The sequence below is a fragment of the Entelurus aequoreus genome, linkage group LG08, assembly GCF_033978785.1.
Source record: "Entelurus aequoreus isolate RoL-2023_Sb linkage group LG08, RoL_Eaeq_v1.1, whole genome shotgun sequence".
Classification (NCBI taxonomy): domain Eukaryota; kingdom Metazoa; phylum Chordata; class Actinopteri; order Syngnathiformes; family Syngnathidae; genus Entelurus; species Entelurus aequoreus.
The window spans coordinates 57,259,461-57,279,869 of NC_084738.1; the positions used below are offsets into that span (position 1 = coordinate 57,259,461).

Below are 20,409 nucleotides of genomic sequence, written 5' to 3' on the forward strand. Positions count from 1 at the left end.
GTGGCCCTCAATGAAAACAAGTTTGATCTACGAAGACGCCTGCTGCTTAAGAAGCGGCCCCAAAGCCAGCTGCAAAGAAAGGTGTGCACAAACTACACTTAAATGGACAACAATTATAGATATCCATAAGTTGTTGGTTATTATTCTCAAGAAGCAGGAAGTTATTAGCTTCAAAAAGAATATTGTGCATCCCTGAAATAAACATTTCAGATGAACCCTAAGGTGCATGTATCTCTTTGCACCACAAGGTGGCAGTGTTGCCCCAAAGTCAATAACAGCAAAACATGAAGCAGTTAGTCGACGTGCACGTTGAAGCAAGACTTTTATTGTCACCTTTGCCAGGTTCACATGTCAAAAACAAATGGTAAAAAAATTTCAGCAGCGATGATGAACAGCTAAAAGAAAAATGTATGCAAGTTAATGGAATAAAAGTGTGTCACAGGTGAGAATCAACGCTGGCTCCCTTTTTCGAACACGGTGAACTGGACATAAGCAGCTCAAATATTGCACAAAAAGTTGAATCCTGTCAGAAGGTCGTCGAGGAGGTTTCATGAAGTTTCTCCCTGTTGAAATATTCTGAAATCACAGCTAAAATGTCAGCAGGAGCTTTGGCGCCCTCTGCTGTTCAGAAGGAGAAGCACCAGTCAGAGCTCATCCAACATTAAAAGAAGCGAAAGCTCAAAACTAAAAAAACAAAAATGTTTGAGGACCTATATGTCCCCAGCAGTCTGGTCCGTGGCGTGGGCAGCAGGCGAGGACGGCGTTCCCGCCTGCGAGTGTCTCGTGTCGGCCGACTGGGGGGCGGCGCTGCTCTCCAACACACTGAAGTCGTTATTCTCAACATCCAAAGAGTTGCTCAACTCGTCTTCGTTGACGTGGAGGTGCACCGTAGTCCTGCTGGCCACTGGCGACATCTTCACAAAGCCGTTTGGCGGCTGGATGGGATCAGTCGCGTCGTCGCCGACGTCCTCGTCGCTCACCTTGACGATGCTCTCGTTGGAGGACGACAGCGGGCCGTAGTCATCCTCGCGCCTCACATGGAAGTCGTCATGGCGTTCCTCCTTTGCCGAGTCATGTGACCCGACTTTGTCTCCAGCAGCAACGTGGTCTGCATCCTCATAGGACTCCCACGTGGTCGTAGGCTCCTCCTCCAAGAGGGCGCCGTCCTCAAAGCCCACCGCCGCAGGCGAGTGCACCTCCACGGGAGTCTCCATGGGGCCGCTCCTGGGTGTGTCTTCGGGCGTGTAGTCCAGCGTCCGCTCATGGCGGCTGTCCTCGAGGTAGAAGGTGACGTCTGCTGGACTGTCGTCAACAGGAAGGGGGGCCTTCTTACACTTCCTGGCGGTGGCGTCACGAGGCTCCAACACGTCGACCAGAGGGTCGCGGCCGACGGTGGAGAAGACCTGCAGGCCTTGTGGGCGGGGCTGATGAGGAGCAGGACTGCAGGGCGAGATGAACATGACCGATAATGAAGTTGCAGCTTCGATATTTGGACCTCACCTCTCCATGGACTCGTACGACACGCTGAGACTCTGCTCCTTGACGGCGGCTGCGTCCTCCTCCTGAGCCTGAGCCCAGCCCCGGTTGGACGAGGCGTAGGTGAGGATGGCTTCCGTCACGGTGTAGGGGGTGTGGCCTTGCACACAGTCCAGGATGTGGCCCACCGGCAGCTGCGTCTGCAGGAAGAGGTGCAGCTGGCTGTCTGACAGGCACACCGTCATGTGGACCACCCTGCAACGCAACACGCCGTCGCTCAGGGGCCTGACCGCCAGCGCTGGAGGGAGGAGAAAGAACCCACCTATCCAGGAACACCTGAAGGCCATGGCGTCGTCTCTCCAGGAAGTCCTCGTTGCCGAAGGCGAAGAAGGACTTTCCGGGGAGGTCTGGGACGGGCCTGCAGGGTGAAAGCCGTGTATCCTTTTTTCAATATGAAAACGAAACTAAAAACACGCTTTTTCACGATTCAGGCATGTGAGCAGCCTTTGAGGAAAAAGGAACATTTCTGTCATATATAAATATAATGTAGTAACAGACACCTTCATAACAATATGTAATATGTACAATATACACACTGCAAATATATAGATAATGTAGTAACAGACACCTTCATAACAATATGTAATATGTACAATATACACACTGCAAGTATACATATAATGTAGTAACAGACACCTTCATAACAATAAGTAATATGTACAATATACACACTGCAAGTAAATACATAATGTAACAGACACTTTCATAACAATATGTAATATGTAAAATATACACACTGCGAGTATGTATATAATGTAGTAACAGACACCTTCATAACAATATGTAATGTGTACAATATACACACTGCAAGTATATACAGTATATAATGTAGTAACAGACACCTTCATAACAATATGTACAATATTTACCTTATTTTTATCATTTTAATCATTGATTTCTTCAGCGCATTGATTTCCGTATCCATAGCAACGCACTTCCGACTTATGGCAACATGTGTGTTACTTCATGAAACAAACGTGTGTTTTTTAATTGTGATAGATTTCGTATTAGACAACGAAGATGACTATTTTTAGACAAATAAGGATTTATAACCTTATCTTTATGAAGCTGAATTTACTGAGGATGAACTGCTGCTTAATGAGACGTAAGGAGCAGACGCAAGCGAAGAGAGAGTGAGGTGAAAGTGACTTTGACGCTGCAAATGTGGAATTTGAAGCCAAGCTATTTTTACATAAATGGAGTGCTTACCCAAATAAACCGGAATAAACGTCCCTGGCCAGCTGTACCAAACAGACAACTGTCCATCGAGTGAGTCCCACTTTATATTGATCATGATACATGCAGCACGTCATGCGTGTTATTACAGCTACAGTACATACACTGTCTGGCTAGCTGTGTACAAACAAAACATGAAATAATACTTTACAGATACTGTAATATGATTGTTCATGTTTTTCACTCAGTACATACTGAGTGTTGTGCATTACAAATTCCAACGTGTTTCGCGTTGACGTAGAAGATGGCTTATCATTTGCTGTAGTTAGCTTTTAGGGCTAATACCGTTGCATGGCGATGTGTTAGTACGCTAGAAAAAGAGTTCCTCAGTGTTCACTCTTACAATAACAATGTTGCTACAGTTTGGTTATTACACAGGTTACAGAGTGGTAATGAAGTATTGTTGACGGTTTTTGAACGCATTTTTGAAATTATGTAGCGATAGAATTGATTGCTCCCATTAGCTGTATAGCTAGTCACCAAGAACAAGACCATTTTTATATGTTAGGATGCCAAAAAAAACAAAACCTTTTGTCTTCTTTTCTCTCATAATGATTATACTTAATTTTCAAGTTCAAGATTTGCATTCAAATTCTTCTTCCTTATACTTTGTAAACACTTAGTTTGAACAGCCTCTTAAAGTGGATCATATTAGTACATTGTTTATTAATCCATTGCATAATTCCACATACTGATATGCTAAAGGTTTTAAGTGTTGTCAGTGTTTTATCTGTAAATAACAATATATCAATAATACATGTCAGTGTTTATCTGTAAATAACAATAACATGTATTACTGAAATATTATTTACAGATAAACACTGACATGTATTATTGATATATTGTTATTTACAGATAAACACTGACATGTATTATTGATATACTGTTATTTACAGATAAACACTGACATCTATTATTGATATATTGTTATTTATGGATAAACTGACATGTATTATTGATATATTGTTATTTACAGGTAAATACTGACATGTATTATTGATATATTGTTATTTACAGATAAACTGACATGTATTAGTGATATATTGTTATTTACAGATAAATACTGACATGTATTATTGATATATTGTTATTTACAAATAAACACTGACATGTATTATTTATATATTGTTATTTACAGATAAACACTGACATGTATTATTGATGTATTGTTATTTACAGATAAACACTGACATGTATTATTGATATATTGTTATTTACAGATAAACACTGACATGTATTATTGATATATTGTTATTTACAGATAAACACTGACAGGTAATATACTTCCTGTGTTGTGACCTCTGTTTACATCAAAAATATACCTTCTCACTGACTACTAATAAATACTCTACCACTACGACTAGTTGGGATTGTAATGATCTAAACATGATTAGCAGAAAAGTACACAATGTTGTAGCTCGGACAGCGAACGCAGGGGACAGCAAGTAAGCTAGCTAGATGGTTAGCTAACTTGTGAGCGAGTTTCGGTGGTCTTGATCGTCTCCCCGTCCTGCAACCCAGTACGGCGTTTAAGCAAGAGGAAGAGCGAGTACCTACTAGGTCAGCAGTTTACAAATGTTGTTTGGATCCTATTTTTATTGGTATTTCATTAAACAAACCAAAGTGCTATTTTGACACAAAAATTAATGTTAAAAACAATGAGGATTTCTGTGTTTTTGTGGAGATTTCAGGTGCCTGAATATTTGTTTCCAGACCCAAAATTTAAAAAAACACAACAAATAGTTTTTGAAATTTCCGATTTTGTGCATACCGTATTTTTCGGAGAATAAGTCGCACCGGCCGAAAATGCATAATAAAAAAAGGAAAAAACATATATAAGTCGCACTGGAGTGTAAGTCGCATTTTTTGGGGAAATTTATTTGATAAAACCCAACACCAAGAATAGACATTTGAAAGGCAATTTAAAATAAATGAAGAATAGTGAACAACAGGCTGAATAAGTGTATGTTATATGACGCATAAATAACCAACTGAAAACGTGCCTGGTATGTTAACGTAACATATTATGGTAAGAGTCATTCAAATAACTATAACATATAGAACATGCTATACGTTTACCAAACAATCTGTCACTCCTAATCGCTAAATCCCATTAAATCTTATACGTCTAGTCTCTTACGTGAATGAGCTAAATAATATTATTTGATATTTTACGGTAATGTGTTAATAATTTCACACATAAGTCGCTCCTAAGTATAAGTCGCACCCCCGGCCAAACTATGACAAAAAACTGTGACTTATAGTCCGAAAAATACGGTACATATAAAATGGACAAAACGAATAACGGGCATTTGAACATATTTTTTTCAAATCCCTTTAAGACACCAATAAATAAAGTTGAAATGTCTTTATTTGAAGAAAACAGAAAAATATGCATTTTAAAATTATCCATGTTTGAGGGACATAGCTGCAATATCCAGCTAAACTCCGCACGACAACTTTATGTTGCGCTGCCTTTCCTTATAAAGATGCAAGCAAACATATTTTTAGCGCTACAGTTCCCTTTTTAGGTTTACTTTTCAGATATTTATCCACATGTGTCATTACTGCCTCAGTGGTTCTAAATTCACTAACTACATTGTTGGTTGGTTTAGTTAGTGAACAACCACATTGTGTGACTAACAAGGCTTTAGCTACCAGCTGCCATCTAGTGGATGGTTATTAAACTGCACTCAAAAGACAGGCGGACAACAGACTTATTTGGAGTAATTTTTTTTTACCGTGGACAAAATTCCCACGGCACACTCTTACCCAAAAGTTGAAAATATACAACTGAAATGGTCAAATAGACTATTATAAATATAGTACTGCAGTATATGTACCTGCGTATACTAATAATGACTATGAATTAGATTTATATCAACACTCCAGTGAGAAGGCATCATTCATTCACTCTTCAAGGTAGTTATGTTCATTCATAATCTACAGCAGTGGTTGTCAAACTTGTTTCATCTAATACCACCTCAAACAAAACTTGGCTCTCCAAGTACCAGCATAATGACCAACATTCAAATACAGTAGCGTAGTAAGCCTAAATATTAATTACAAAGAAGGCAGAGGTTTTATTGAACAAGCATATTTTATTTTTGTGGCCCCTGTAACATTACACACAGTTTGAACAGTAACACTGTGTTTAAATATAGGAAAATAAAACACTGTACTTTAATCAAGTGATTCTTTGGTGCACCACTAGTGGTAAACGTACCACATTTTGTAGAAGTTTGAGTAAGTATTTACTAGCGTGGGATTGTCTACCGGCCTTCTTTCTTGCATTTTTCAACTGTAACCGTGTAAAAGTATAACTAGTACTTTTAAAAAGTCATTAACTATAGTTACCTTTTACTTTACCAAAAATGTAATTAAATGACAAACAAAATTGCTCGTTATTAAACCTAATTAATTACAAGGAAAAACAATTAACACATTATTTTTTTTAAAATATCTGGCATATGCAGTTGAGAGACGTTTCATGAAAGCAGAGCACGTCACCTGTTGCCAACTGACGTGAGCAAGCGTGCACAATTTAGCTCAGCTGTGTTGGTTAGTTTAGCAGCGGCAGTTGGCGCTGGCGAATCTTTTCACTGGATTGTGTTAGCGCTAGTTAATGGGCTTCCATGGCTGTCACATCCTCTAGTCTTCTTCTTGTTAATTACTCCCTCGTCGTAGTAGAAGTAGTGGGTATGCATCACGTTTGCTGTGTGATGTTGCCTATTCCTACTTCTTCTTGTTTTCATTCACAAAAAGTTACTTTCTGCATTGAACGCTGTCTTGTTGACATACCACCCCATCGAAAGCAGCGTGCCACGTTACATCAAACACATCGGTAACGGCGTCGCAACGTACCTAAAAGTAATCCAGTTAGATTACACGGTTATTACGAACACTGTCTAAATCTAATATCTCCACAAGTAGATCCATTTTTGTGATTGGTTATTTGCTGCTAAGCCCGCCCCTTCCGTAAGCGCACTCATCATAACAAGTTTAGAACATCCTGACGCGATATATCAAGTCATTATCCAGTTAGATTTTTATACCTTCAATGTTTGGTTGGTTAAAATAAAGACATCCCATAATTTCAACTTGATTGAAACATTTGTTTACCTTACCACATCAAACTATTTCCGGGTAACTTGGTGTCTCAAATGGATTCGCAAACAATAAGTCATCAGCTTTGTCCAATTGTGATTAAAAAAAAAAGCATAATGTTGGACATTTCTGTTTTTTTCATTCTGGCTACGGACACAAATAGTGAAAAAGTACTTTTTGGTGTGACAATGTGATGTAAAAATACTCACACCAAGCCCGCATTCTTCTGCATCCTCTTCTTCAGCCACGCAAACTCGCTGTAGCGCCGCCGCACGCACGACGTCTTGGCGGTGAACGCCTTGCTGTTGGTCTGCAACGACACGAACGTTAGCGTCGTCATGGGCGACTGCTAAAACCAAGACAGTGTGCTTAACCAGAAAGTTGTATTTGAAACTCTTTATATATATAGAATTTATATTTCACATGCAAGATGTTTTAATTACATACTTTGTTGGTTTTTTTGCTGATATCAGATCGAGGACACGAGAGATCGACCGCTACAGATTATTAGTAGTCAAGTATGCCGATAAGCGATATTTAAAGGAGATATTCTTCAGTAGTAAAAGTTATTTAAACATCAATATTATATGTCAGTAAACATCTGGACAAGGCTTTAAGTTTTTTTTTTTTAACATTATTTTTAGGAAAGGCGGGACCAGTCGTGACATAATGTTTGATGTTCAAAATAAGGCAAATCTCCTGGGAAAATGTATCTACATCACAATAACTACTCTACTTCATTTTATAACACTTTGAGGATTTAATACATCGTAAGGTTTCTGAAATATTGTCGACATTTAAATAAAAAACTATTATGGGCTCGATCACGTAGATTATAAATGAGACATTTTTCAAGATAATTTCTTCCTGGATGTTACAGAAAGTATGAGAATGTGTGAGCTGCTGCCTGCTCTTCTTTACTTATATAATAATCTCATATTTGTCAAGATATTCACATAAAGTTCAGATTTTTGGAGGAGATATATTTTCTGTCGTCTTCATGTCCGTCCATCTCTGTCGCATTATTTGATTGATCATGTAACTCGTGGCGCTCCCTTAATGAGCCCACGCTGCGAGTGTTGTGGACGGAGGCTTGTCGAGCGACTCCATCGCGGCAGTAGCCAAAACAAACAAAACGGGACCGGTGAGACAACAGGAAAGAAGGACAAAAACTGGATTTCCTGGGGGAAAAAATTAAGTTTGGCAGGTAAGCAGTGGAGACGCACTGTGGGCGACCAGCACTAAAGAGGAGGGAGAAAGGGGCGTGGCCGCGGTAAAAGCAGACCAAGGAAGAATTCTCACAAGAACTCAATAAATGCCCTGTCAGATATCAAAACATATTTGGGGAGAATTATTTACAATGAGACTCATTTTATTCTTAAAAAAATAATTGGGCTCCAGCAAAAAGGGAACTTTTCTCCTGCAGGACAAAAGTGTTGCTTATTACTTATCTACTTGACTAATTATTCATTTTTTAATACTAAATATTGGTATCATTTGTGTAGATATTGTATCTGCTGATGTAGTTCTCTTGTAGTTGGAAAAAAAAAGATATACAGTATATATATATAAATAGCATCAATATTTACTAACCATGACTGCAATGCACCACATGACAGACGTAAGCCAATCACCTTTCTTCATTCAAAGTGGGTCACAAGTCTATAAAGCACTCACATGGAGGAATATCTTATAGTCCACGTATGAATTCCACGAGCCTTCGTTCTGCACACGGGGGTCTTGAACCCGCACGGCAACAAACTCCTGGAGAAAACACACACATACACTTCCATTGAAATTTCAAGTCAATAGAATTGGCCACGCCTTATAGGATGTAGAATTTAAATTAGAGGAAGTAGATTTCTACAAAACTGCTCATATCCAAGTAACAAGAAGGATTTGCCACATTTAGCAGAAGTTTTAAATACTTGATAAACACTAAAACATACATTAAATCCATTTTGAATACTTGGATAAAGTACATTATACTGTGAAATTAAGTTTTTTTTTTATTACTATTTTCCATCATTTGAAAGTTGCACAGGGTTTTTGCTGATATATTAGGGATGTCCGATAATGGCTTTTTGACGATATCCGATATTGTCCAACTCTTAATTACCGATACCGATATCAACCGATATATACAGTCGTGGAATTAACACATCATTATGCCTAATTTGGACAACCAGGTATGGTGAAGATAAGGTCCTTTTTAAAAAAAATTATAAAATAAGATAAATAAATTAAGAACATTTTCTTGAATAAATAAGAAATTAAAACAATATAAAAACAGTTACATAGAAACTAGTACTTAATAAAAATGAGTTAAATTAACTGTTAAAGGTTAGTATTATTAGTGGTCCAGCAGCATGCACAATCATGTGTGCTTACGGACTGTATCCCTTGCAGACTGTATTGATATATAATGTAGGAACCAGAATATTAATAACAGAAAGAAACAACCCTTTTGTGTGAATGAGTGTAAATGGGGGAGGGAGGTTTTTTGGGTTGGTTCACTAATTGTAAGTGTATCTTGTGTTTTTTATGTTGATTTAATAAAAAAATTAATAAAAACGATACCGATAATTAAAAAAACGATACCGATAATTTCCGATATTAAATTTTTAAAGCATTTATCGGCCGATAATATCGGCCTGCCGATATTATCGGCCGACATCTCTAACACATATATATATATATATATATATATATATATACACACTACCGTTCAAAAGTTTGGGGTCACCCAAACAATTTTGTGGAATAGCCTTCATTTCTAAGAACAAGAATAGACTGTCGAGTTTCAGATGAAAGTTCTCTTTTTCTGGCCATTTTGAGCGTTTAATTGACCCCACAAATGTGATGCTCCAGAAACTCAATCTGCTCAAAGGAAGGTCAGTTTTGTAACTTCTGTAACGAGCTAAACTGTTTTCAGATGTGTGAACATGATTGCACAAGGGTTTTCTAATCATCAATTAGCCTTCTGAGCCAATGAGCAAACACATTGTACCATTACAACACTGGAGTGATAGTTGCTGGAAATGGGCCTCTATACACCTATGTAGATATTGCACCAAAAACCAGACATTTGCAGCTAGAATAGTCATTTACCACATTAGCAATGTATAGAGTGTATTTCTTTAAAGTTAAGACTAGTTTAAAGTTATCTTCCTTGAAAAGTACAGTGCTTTTCCTTCAAAAATAAGGACATTTCAATGTGACCCCAAACTTTTGAACGGTAGTGTGTGTGTGTGTGTGTATATATATATATATATATATATATATATGTGTCACCTTACACAGAGGTGTAAGGTGACAGGTTATTGCACAATATTCTGTTTCACAGTCCAGTATTATTGCACTTATGAAGAGGCCATTTGGGATATATTGCACAGTCCAACATTTTTGCACATTATAGTCGGAAAAATAAAAGACATGACACATGAGGACATGACGGACACATTGTGCTTACTCAGTGCCTGTTTAATGCTACTACGGCTCTTGGGTAAAAACAGTTTTTTAGTCTATTTGTGCCCGCTTTTAGCACCCTATAGCATCTGCCCGACTTGGACTTAATTGACCAACCTTTATCAGCTGTTCAAATACTGTTAGGCTTCGAAGGTGAGTTTCATTCATGTTTTCTTTCCTCTTGGTGTCCAGAGAGCTTGCAGCATTAACTGTATCCTGGAATATCAGTCAAACCTGAGCTCTTTCCAATGATGTCTCTTTAAATCATAACCCAATATTACGTGTACGGGGTCTTGAAAACGCGATAAAACACTGGCCGTTCAGTTAATGAAGTGTTACCAAGGCCACAGTTTGACCCTGGAACGGACTATTTCCATTATTTCTTATCAGGAAAAAAATGCTTGGAAACTGATCAGAGCTGTGAGAAGAGGGTGCTGTCTCGGTACATATTTTTACAGCGTGTAAATGTGTATAGTACTTACGTCTTCATGGTTGATGGACATTCCTGCAGGCAGGAATTAGGAAGCCAGACAGAGAAGTTCTTTCACTCACATGCTGCAAGTGTGAGAGGATGACTCACCCTGCCAGTCAGGAAAAGTTGCTGTTAATACACTTCTGTCACACACTTTTACATGTTTCCATTCAGACAAGCCAACACCTTATTTATTGTGAGTCAGCAAAAAGAGCTGACACAGAGTGACGTCACAGGGCCACTCAATCTTTCATGCTGTTTCTTGCGGACAATGTTACACCAAATGATATAAAACATGCTCAAACTAACGAGTTACTATTTCACACTAGTGGACAGAAATGCTACTTTGCCCAAACTTGACTCGTAAACAGTCAAATGTTGGCTATTAGAAGAGACAAGAATGACGTTTTGTGAAAATAATGACGTAGTTCAGCCAAAGTAAACATGAGCTAAAAGCTAATCCTTACAACTTACCGGTACTTCCGCCGAGTGTTTGTTTGTCTAAACAAGTAAACAAGCTCCTCTCCGAGTCGCTGCTTTTCCTCTTGGGTGAAAACTCAAATGTTTCTCGCAGTCCAGTCGAGGTTTAGTTTGTCGAAGAAAGCTCCTTTCAGGTGTACAAGTGTGTGTTCAGTCTCCACTTGACAAGTAACACGCAGCTAGCCGTATAGCCCCATGACGTCATGCACGACGCCCTCCTCGTCCTAACAGTACGCATGCGCAACATCCACATTCATTTTGAATAAATCACGTCTCGTATTTACCTGTTGAACATCGAAATGTGTCTGTTAGGACACTGTTTGGGTCATTGTGTGTTCCAGTCTTATTTTTATTTTACAATTCATATAACAAAAAAATGTTAGTCAATAGAAACGAAGAAAACGAATGTTTTTTCGTATGACGAAACCGGAAGTTGCCATTTTTAAGACAAGACCGCGGACCAGCATGTAGGAAATAACTGTAGTGTTGTAGCTTGCCTTTATATATATAAAACATATTATTCTATGATCTTCTGGTCTTTTTTGACGCATTATACAACGCCACGATGGGTTTCCTACGTGACAGTGGGTGGTCTTGTTTTTAAAAAATAATCTTCAGGCTGAAACGTTGGTCCGTTTTGTTTTTTTTTCTTTTGACTGGTGATTTTCATTTTTGTTATTACAATTTAACGAAAATGAATGTGCGTTTTCTATTCATCAATGAGAATTGGGGTGAAAAAACGATTGGTTTAGTTGCAATTTTATTTTGAAACAAAGCGTTCTTTTTCAGTGTTAAAAGTGTAATCGAGCGTTTATATATGTCGCCTATACTGTATAAAACTACAAAATAACAAACACGGAGGCTCCAGTTTTACACGAGAACCACTTTATTTCCTTTCATTCAAAAACCTCCGCTCCACTACAACGGCAACGGAGTAACCCCTGACTGCAGCACTTGGAGTCTACACCAGGGGCTACAACGTGTCACCACTTCCGCTCTTAGCGCCTTCAAAATAAGAGCTCAAGGCATATACTGTATAACAGCTTATAACAGGAACTTAACATCACAAAGAGGCAAGCCCATAAAAATAGGTTACAAAAGCAATCACTAGATCTAAAAAACATGTATCATTTTACGTTTTATGAAACACAATTTTGAACCACCAGCCAGCAGAAACCAAAAAAAACTGACCAAAAACAGAGTGTTTCTTATACCCGGAACTAGGGCTGTGAATCTTTGGGTATCCCACGATTTGATTCAATATCGATTCTTGGGGTCACGATTTGATTCAAAATAGATTTTTTTTTTCAATGAAACACGATTCTCGATTCAAAAACGTTTTTTTCCCGATTCAAAAGGATTTTCTATTCATTCAATACATAGGATTTCAGCAGGATCTACCCCAGTCTGCTGACATGCAAGCAGAGTAGTAGATGTTTGTAAAAAGCTTTAATAATTGTAAAGGACAATGTTTTATCAAGTGATTGCAATAATGTAAATTTGTTTTAACTATTAAATGAACCAAAAATATGACTTATTTTATCTTTGTGAAAATATTGGACACAGTGTGTTGTCAAGCTTATGAGATGCGATGCAAGTGTAAGCCACTGTGACAATTTTGTTCTTTTTTTTTTTTCATAAATGTCTAATGATAATGTCAATGAGGGATTTTTAATCACTGCTATGTTGAAATTTAAACTAATATTGATACTGTTGTTGATAATATTCATTTTTGGTTCACTACTTTTGGTTTGTTCTGTGTTGTGTTTGTGTCTCTCAATTGCTCTGTTTATTGCAGTTCTGTGTGTTGCTGGGTCGGGTTTGGTTTTGGAATTGGATTGCATTGTTATGGTATTGCTGTGTATTGTTTTGTTGGATTGATTAATTAAAAAAAAAAAAAATGTAAGTAAATAAATAAAATTTAAAAAAATTGATTTGTTAAAAATGAGAATCGATTCTGAATCGCACAACGTGAGAATCGCGATTCGAAGTCGAATCGATTTTTTCCCACACCCCTACCCGGAACTGAAAGTTGCTATTTAAACACATGATCACACACCCTGTAAAAATAACGTGGTGTGGTATCCTGCGTTTGAATCTAAATATATTGATTCAGACGCTGTTTTCCCCACAGGTCGCACCAACGCCTCGTCTTTAATGAGAAACTTTCGGTTCCGGTGTGGGAATACGAGAAAACACCTGATGTTGTCATTATTCTTTTTTTTTTCTGCTGACGAATCGTTTTTGTTTTTGTTATATGAGATATAAAACAAAAATCAAACCGACTTGAGATCCTGCTATCTATGTGTGAATGGGTAAATAATGTTAAAAGCGCTTTGAGTACATTCAAGGTAGAAAATTAATAATCCATTTTAGTTATTGCTTTCGACTCTGAAATATGAAAACGCGTTGTTTAAAAATAAAAAATAATAAAACACAATACAATTCTAACAAACCAATCGTGAACCAATTCGTGAAAAGACAATATCATCAACCGAAAAAAGCCCTGAGTAGTTTTGTTTTGGATGTCTGTTGTGTTCGGCTCCTTCCCACGTGAGCAGATCTACAAATGCACATCCAAACTGGATGCGCTTCACGCGGAGCAGGCGAGACCATACAGGTGGTTTGTAGTCGTGTACGCATGCGCAGAGCGACTCACTTTCGCCCCTCTGTCCTCACAGCAGCCGAAGGGGCGGAGACGCTAGCATTTAGCATCGATCTCAGGCTAACCACGGTGGGAAAAAAACAACAATTAAACGTCGGCGGCTTCTCCCAAAAGTTTAAACGTATCTTTGTGATTATTTTCAAGCGGCGGAGTTGAAGTGAACCGGAAGCGTGTGGCAGCGGTGAGTTTAAATGGTTTCCCCATCTCGCAAACATGTCCGCTAACACATTGCGTGCGCGCGCACAATGAGCACAACTAGCGTCGCTGCTGTTAAGTCATTTAAAAAAAAAAATGTTCGACACATACCACTGCTGGAGTCTACGTTAATGGCCATAAAGACTCCGTAAAAAGATGGCGAGTAGCGGCAGGCAAAGAAAGCAAACATGGAGGATGGACGAGTGCGAGCTAGCTGCACGGCTTTGTCGTCTGCTCTTTCTTTATTATGTCGGCGAGCGGACAATGGACACAATATTGGACACTTTTAAAAACAAACCTCATTAACGCGCTCACTTTATCGACTGCACATCAGCCGTCAGACGCTGCAGAGCATCCTTGCAGTCTTGCTGCTGCTGATAATGTTGTTGCCTTGATGTAGTCCTCTTCTTGGAACAGGTGGTTGCGCGCCGCTTCTACACCTTTTTTAACGTGCATGCTCACCTTCTGACGTCACATAAAGATGTAGATGAGTATAAGATACACAACATCAACAGCAAGTCAGTTGAGTGTGCAATCAATGTTGTTGTCTCCTTTCTGCCACAATGTTGACCAGGAACCTGCTGGTCCCCACGTCTACCTGCTGAGTATGAGCCTGACTACAGAACCGCCTAGCGATGGCCCAAGTGTTCCTGAAGGTTTTACATCTCATTATTTCCTAACTTGTCTTGTCTCTTTCTTTAATTGCAAACGTGTATCTTAATTTTGCGTCTAATCCAATTCACGTGTCTGTGTACGACTTTGTGTGTCTGTATCTCAATCTGTGTGTGTTTTTAATCAGATCCGTGTGTGTGTGTGTTTAATCAGATCCATGTGTGTGTTTTATCTTGTGTGTCTGTATCTCAATCTGTGCGTCTAATCCAATTCACGTGTCTGTGTACTAATGTGTGTGTCTGTATCTCGACTACTGTGTGCAAGTGTGTGTTTTATTTTTTGTGTCTGTATCTCAATCTGTGTGTGTGTGTTTTAATTTGTGTATCTGTATATCAATCTGTGTGTGTGTTTAATCAGATCTGTGTGTTTGTGTTTTATCTTGTGTGTCTGTATCTCAATCTGTGCGTCTAATCCAATTCACGTGTCTGTGTACTAATGTGTGTGTCTGTATCTCAACTACTGTGTGCAAGTGTGTGTTTTATTTTTTGTGTCTGTATCTCAATCTGTTTGTGTGTATTTTGATTTGTGTGCATCTCAATCTGCTTGTCTAATCCAATTCACTTGTCTGTGTACTAATTTGTGTGTCTGTATCTCAATCTGTGTGTGTGTTTAATCAGATCCATGTGTATGTGTCTGTATCTCAATCTGTGCGTCTAATCCAATTCACAAGTCTGTGTACTAATGTGTGTGTCTGTATCTCAACTACTGTGTGCAAGTGTGTGATTTATTTTTGTGTCTGTATCTCAATCTGTTTGTGGGTATTTTGATCTGTGTGTCTCTCCTGCTTGTCTAATCCAATTCACTTGTCTGTGTACTAATTTGTGTGTCTGTTTCTCAATCTGTGTGTGTGCTTAATCAGATCCATGTGTGTGTGTGTGTCTGTATCTCAATCTGTGCGTCTAATCCAATTCACGTGTCTGTGTACTAATGTGTGTGTCTGTATCTCAACTACTGTGTGAAAGTGTGTTTTATTTTTTGTGTCTGTATCTCAAGATGTGCATCTAATCCAATAATATGTCTGTATACTAATTTGTGTGTCTGTATCTCAATCTCTGTGTGTGTAATCAGATCAGTGTGTGTGTGTTTTACTTGTGTGTGTGTGTGTTTTTACTTGTGTGTGTGTTTAATCAGTTCCATGTGTGTGTGTTTTATCTTGTGTCTATATCTCAATCTGTGCGTCTAATCCAATTCACGTGTCTGCGTACTCATTTGTGTGTTTGTATCTCAATCTGTGTGTGTTTAATCAGATCCATGTGTTTTATCTTGTGTGTCTGTATTTCAATCTCTGTGTGTGTTTAATCGGATCCATGTGTGTGTGTTTTATCTTGTGTGTCTGTACCTCCATCTGTGCGTCTAATCCAATTCACGTGTCTGTGTACTAATTTGTGTGTCTGTATCTCAACAACTGCATGTGTAATCAGATCCGCAAGTGTGTGTTTTATTTTTTGTTTGTATCTCAATCTGTGCGTCTAATCCAATTCACGTCTGTGTACTAATTTGTGTGTCTGTATCTCAATCTGTGTGTGTGTGTGTTTAATCAGATCCATGTGTGTGTTTTATCTTGTGTGTGTTTTATTTTGTCTGTACCTCAATCTGTGCGTCTAATCCAATTCATGTGTCAGTGTGTCTGTATCTCAATCTGTGTGTGTAATCAAATCCACAATTGTGTTTTATTTTTAGTGCCTGTATCTCAATCCAATTCATGTGTCTGTGTACTAATTTGTGTCTGTATCTCAATCTGTGTGTCTAATCCAATTCACGTGTCCATGTATTAATTTGTGTGTCTGTATCTGAAATCTGTGTGTGTAATCAGAACCGCTTGTGTGTCTGTATCTCAATCTGTGCGTCTAATCCCAGTCATGTGTTTGTGTACTAATTTGTGTGTCTGTATCTCAACAACTGCGTGTGCAATCAGATCCGCAAGTGTGTGTTTTATTTTTTGTTTGTATCTCAATCTGTGCGTCTAATCCAATTCACGTGTCTGTGTACTAATGTGTGTGTCTGTATCTCAACTACTGTGTGAAAGTGTGTTTTATTTGTTGTCTGTATCTCAATCCGTGCATCTAATCCAATGTATGTGTCTGTGTACTAATTTGTGTGCCTGTATCCCAATCTGTGTGTGTAATCAGATCCGCAAGTGTGTGTTTTATTTTTTGTGTCTATCTCAATCTTGCATCAAATCCAATTCACGTGTCTGTGTACTAATTTGTGTGTCTGTATCTCAATCTGGGTGTGTGTGTGTGTGTGTGTGTGTGTGTGTGTAATCAGATCCGCAAGTGTGTTTTATTTTTTGTGTCTGTATCTCAATCTGTGCGTCTAATCCAATTCACGTGTCTGTGTACTAATGTGTGTCTGTATCTCAACTACTGTGTGCAAGTGTGTTTTATTTGTTGTCTGTATCTCAATCTGTGCATCTAATCCAATGTATGTGTCTGTGTACTAATTTGTGTGCCTGTATCCCAATCTGTGTGTGTAATCAGATCCGCAAGTGTGTGTTTTATTTTTTTGTGTCTGTATCTCAATCTTGCATCAAATCCAATTCACGTGTCTGTGTACTAATTTGTGTGTCTGTATCTCAATCTGGGTGTGTGTGTGTGTGTGTGTGTGTGTGTGTGTGTGTGTGTGTGTGTGTGTGTGTGTGTGTGTGTGTGTGTGTGTAAAAAGATCAGCAAGTGTTTTATTTTTTGTGTCTGTATCTCAATCTGTGCGTCTAATCCAATTCACGTGTCCGTGTATTAATTTGTGTGTCTGTATCTCAAATCTGTGTGTGTAATCAGAACCGCTTGTGTGTCTGTATCTCAATCTGTGCGTCTAATCCAAGTCATGAGTCCGTGTACTAATTTGTGTGTCTGGATGTCAACAACTGTGTGTGTAATCAGATCCGCAAGTGTGTGTTTTATTTGTTGTGTCTACCTCAAACTGTGCGTCTAATCCAATTCACGTGTCCGTGTACTAATTTGTGTGTCTGCATTTCAACTACTATGTGTGTAATCAGATCTGCAACCGTGTGTTTTATTTTTTGTCTGTATCTCAATCTTGCGTATAATCCAATTCATGTTTCTGTGTACTTATTTGTGTGTCTGTACTCTGTATCTCAATCTGTGCGTCTAATCCAATTCACGTGTCTACGTACTAATTTGTGTGTCTGTATCTCAATCTGTGTGCCAAATCCAATTCCCTTTCCGTGTATTAATTTGTGTCTGTATCTCAAATCTGTGTGTGTTTTAAATTGTGTCTCTCAATCTGTGTTTGTGTAATCCAATACACGTGTCTATGTACTAATTTGTGTGTCTGTATCTCAATCTGTGTGCCAAATCCAATTCCCTTTCCGTGTATTAATTTGTGTCTGTATCTCAAATCTGTGTGTGTTTTAAATTGTGTCTCTCAATCTGTGCGTGTGTGATCCAATACACGTGTCTGTGTACCAATTTGTGTGTCAGTATCTTAATTTTTGTGTGTGTAATCAGATCCGCATGTGTTTTAATTTGTGTGTCCATATTATGATTTATCTGTGGATAAGAGGGAAAAAAAGAGTCCGTAATTAGAATTGTGTGAATCAAGAACCCTTGATAGGTTGTTTATTTACACATGACTTTTTTTCTAATTATTTTCTGCCGTGAAAGATTTGTGTGCGTATTCAGATTGATGTGTGTATAAAATATAATACGTGCGTGTATCCAGATGTGTTACAATCTGTGTGTGCGTATTTAGATTTGTGTGAAGCAGGAATCCTCGATTGGCGGTCATTTTACATGTGACTTTTGCGACACTTCTGCCGTGAAAGATGTGTGTGTGCGTGTATCCAGATTTGTGTGCCTGTAAAAAACAATGTGTGTGCGTATTTAACTCTGTGTGTGGCAGGAAGCCTCAATTGGCCGTCTTTTTAGAATTGACATTTCTGCCATGAAAGATGTGTGTGTGTGCATACCCAGATGTGTGTGCGTATTTAACTGTATTTAACGGAAGATCTGCTTGGATCATTTCGGCTGTCATGTCATGACTGACAACTTCTTTCAGTAGAAAATACTTGTGCCAACTAGGTTACTGCTAAACATGAACTTTTACTTGCAGAAAGTGATGGAAAGGCCATCGTTGTTGACTTCAACGCCAACACGAGTGCGAGTGGCTGCAAGGCGCCGACTAGTGGTGAGTTGAAGGAAAGGGGAAGTTACACACAAATCACTTTACACGTTCACACACAAACAGATCTTCCACGGCAGGAGTGTTGCAAAGGTCACATGTACATTTTTTAAAATAAAAGTCACATGTAAAAAGACAGTAAATGGAGAGTTCCTGCTTCACAAAGATCTAAACACGCACACACACATTGTATTACACACACACAAAACTGGATACGCACACACACTTTTCACGGCTGAAGTGTCGCAAAATTCACTTGTAATAAGACAGCCTATCAAGGTTTTTTTTTGCTTCACACACTTCTGATTACAGACACCCACATCTCTTTTACACACACACATATACACACACACACACATCGAATTATAGATTGACTGATTCCCCCCCCCCCCACAGACAAATAGTACGATGGACACACAAATTAAAACATACACACGGATCTGATTACACACATACAGATTGAGATACATACACGCGGATCGGAATACACACACAGATTGAGATACAGACACACAAAACATACACACGGATCTGATTACACACATACAGATTGAGATACAGACACACAAAACATACACACTGATCTGATTACACACATACAGATTGAGATCTCACAAATTAAAACCCACAAACACGGGGATCTGATTACACACAGATTCAGATACAGACACACAATTTAAAACACACACGCATATCTGATTACACACACAGATTGAGATACAGACACACACATTTAAACACGTGGATTTAATTATACACACACGGATTAAGATACACGCAAAATAAAACACACATACACGTATATCTGATTACACACACAGATTGAGATACAAAAAAACATTTAAACACACACGTGGATTTAATTACACCCACACAGATTAAGATACAGACACACAAATTAACACACACACATATATCTGATTACACACACACACAGATTGAGATACAGACACACATTTAAACACACACATGGATTTAATTACACACACACGGATTAAGATACAGACACACAAATTAAAACACACGCAATGTGATTACACACACACAGATTGAGATACAGACACACAAATTAAACACACAGATCTGATTACACACACACACAGATTGACAAAGACACACAAATTAAAACACACACACTGGTTGAGATACAGACACACAAATTAAAATACACACATGCGGATTTGATTACACACACACAGATTGAGATATACACACACCGGAATCTGATTACACACACACACAAATTGACATACAGACACACACATTGAAACACACGCACACACACAGATTAAGATATAAATACACACACCAGGATCTGACTACACAGACACACAGATTGAGATACAAAGACACAAATTAAACACACACTCGGATCTGATTACACACACACAGATTGAGATAAGGACACACAAATTAAACTAAACACACACACACGCGG

The 20,409-nt window shown here is 38.5% G+C and overlaps 3 protein-coding genes across 5 annotated transcripts in view; 2 read left to right on the top strand and 1 right to left on the bottom strand.

Annotated features, from left to right (window-relative positions):
* skap1 (src kinase associated phosphoprotein 1) overlaps nt 1-437 on the top strand; it is a 145,438-nt gene extending 145,001 nt beyond the window's left edge. The window contains exon 14 of the mRNA XM_062056879.1: nt 1-437. The gene's annotated coding sequence lies outside the window, so the exon portion shown is untranslated.
* On the bottom strand, nt 306-14,610 carry snx11 (sorting nexin 11). 3 transcript variants are annotated; one of them, XM_062056873.1, is made up of 7 exons: nt 14,458-14,610; nt 10,830-10,928; nt 8,557-8,643; nt 7,089-7,189; nt 1,799-1,894; nt 1,501-1,731; nt 306-1,440 (listed from the first exon to the last, which is right to left on the bottom strand). In XM_062056873.1, the coding sequence occupies exons 2-7, from the start codon at nt 10,848-10,850 to the stop codon at nt 711-713; spliced, it is 1,266 nt and encodes a 421-aa protein (XP_061912857.1). In that variant the 5' UTR covers nt 10,851-10,928; nt 14,458-14,610; the 3' UTR covers nt 306-710. The 3 variants fall into 3 exon arrangements, with proteins under 3 accessions (XP_061912857.1, XP_061912858.1, XP_061912856.1); XM_062056874.1 differs by having other exon boundaries at nt 14,475-14,587; XM_062056872.1 differs by lacking the exon at nt 14,458-14,610 and adding an exon at nt 11,294-11,539.
* cbx1b (chromobox homolog 1b (HP1 beta homolog Drosophila)) overlaps nt 13,901-20,409 on the top strand; it is a 19,283-nt gene continuing 12,774 nt past the window's right edge. The window contains exons 1-3 of the mRNA XM_062056885.1: nt 13,901-14,145; nt 14,734-14,815; nt 18,903-18,977. Coding sequence (XP_061912869.1) covers nt 14,767-14,815; nt 18,903-18,977 — 124 coding nt within the window. The 5' untranslated portion in view covers nt 13,901-14,145; nt 14,734-14,766. The remainder of the gene's footprint in view (nt 14,146-14,733; nt 14,816-18,902; nt 18,978-20,409) is intronic.

Bases quoted from the DNA above. Each gene is read 5' to 3' on its own strand.
- snx11 (XM_062056873.1), bottom strand. From the start codon at position 10,850: ATGTCCATCAACCATGAAGAC. The intron at 8,644-10,829 runs GTAAGTACTATA...TGTTTTCTCCAG, and splicing joins TGTCCATCAACCATGAAGAC to GAGTTTGTTGCCGTGCGGGT. The intron at 7,190-8,556 runs GTGAGTGCTTTA...GTGTCGTTGCAG, and splicing joins ACTATAAGATATTCCTCCAT to ACCAACAGCAAGGCGTTCAC.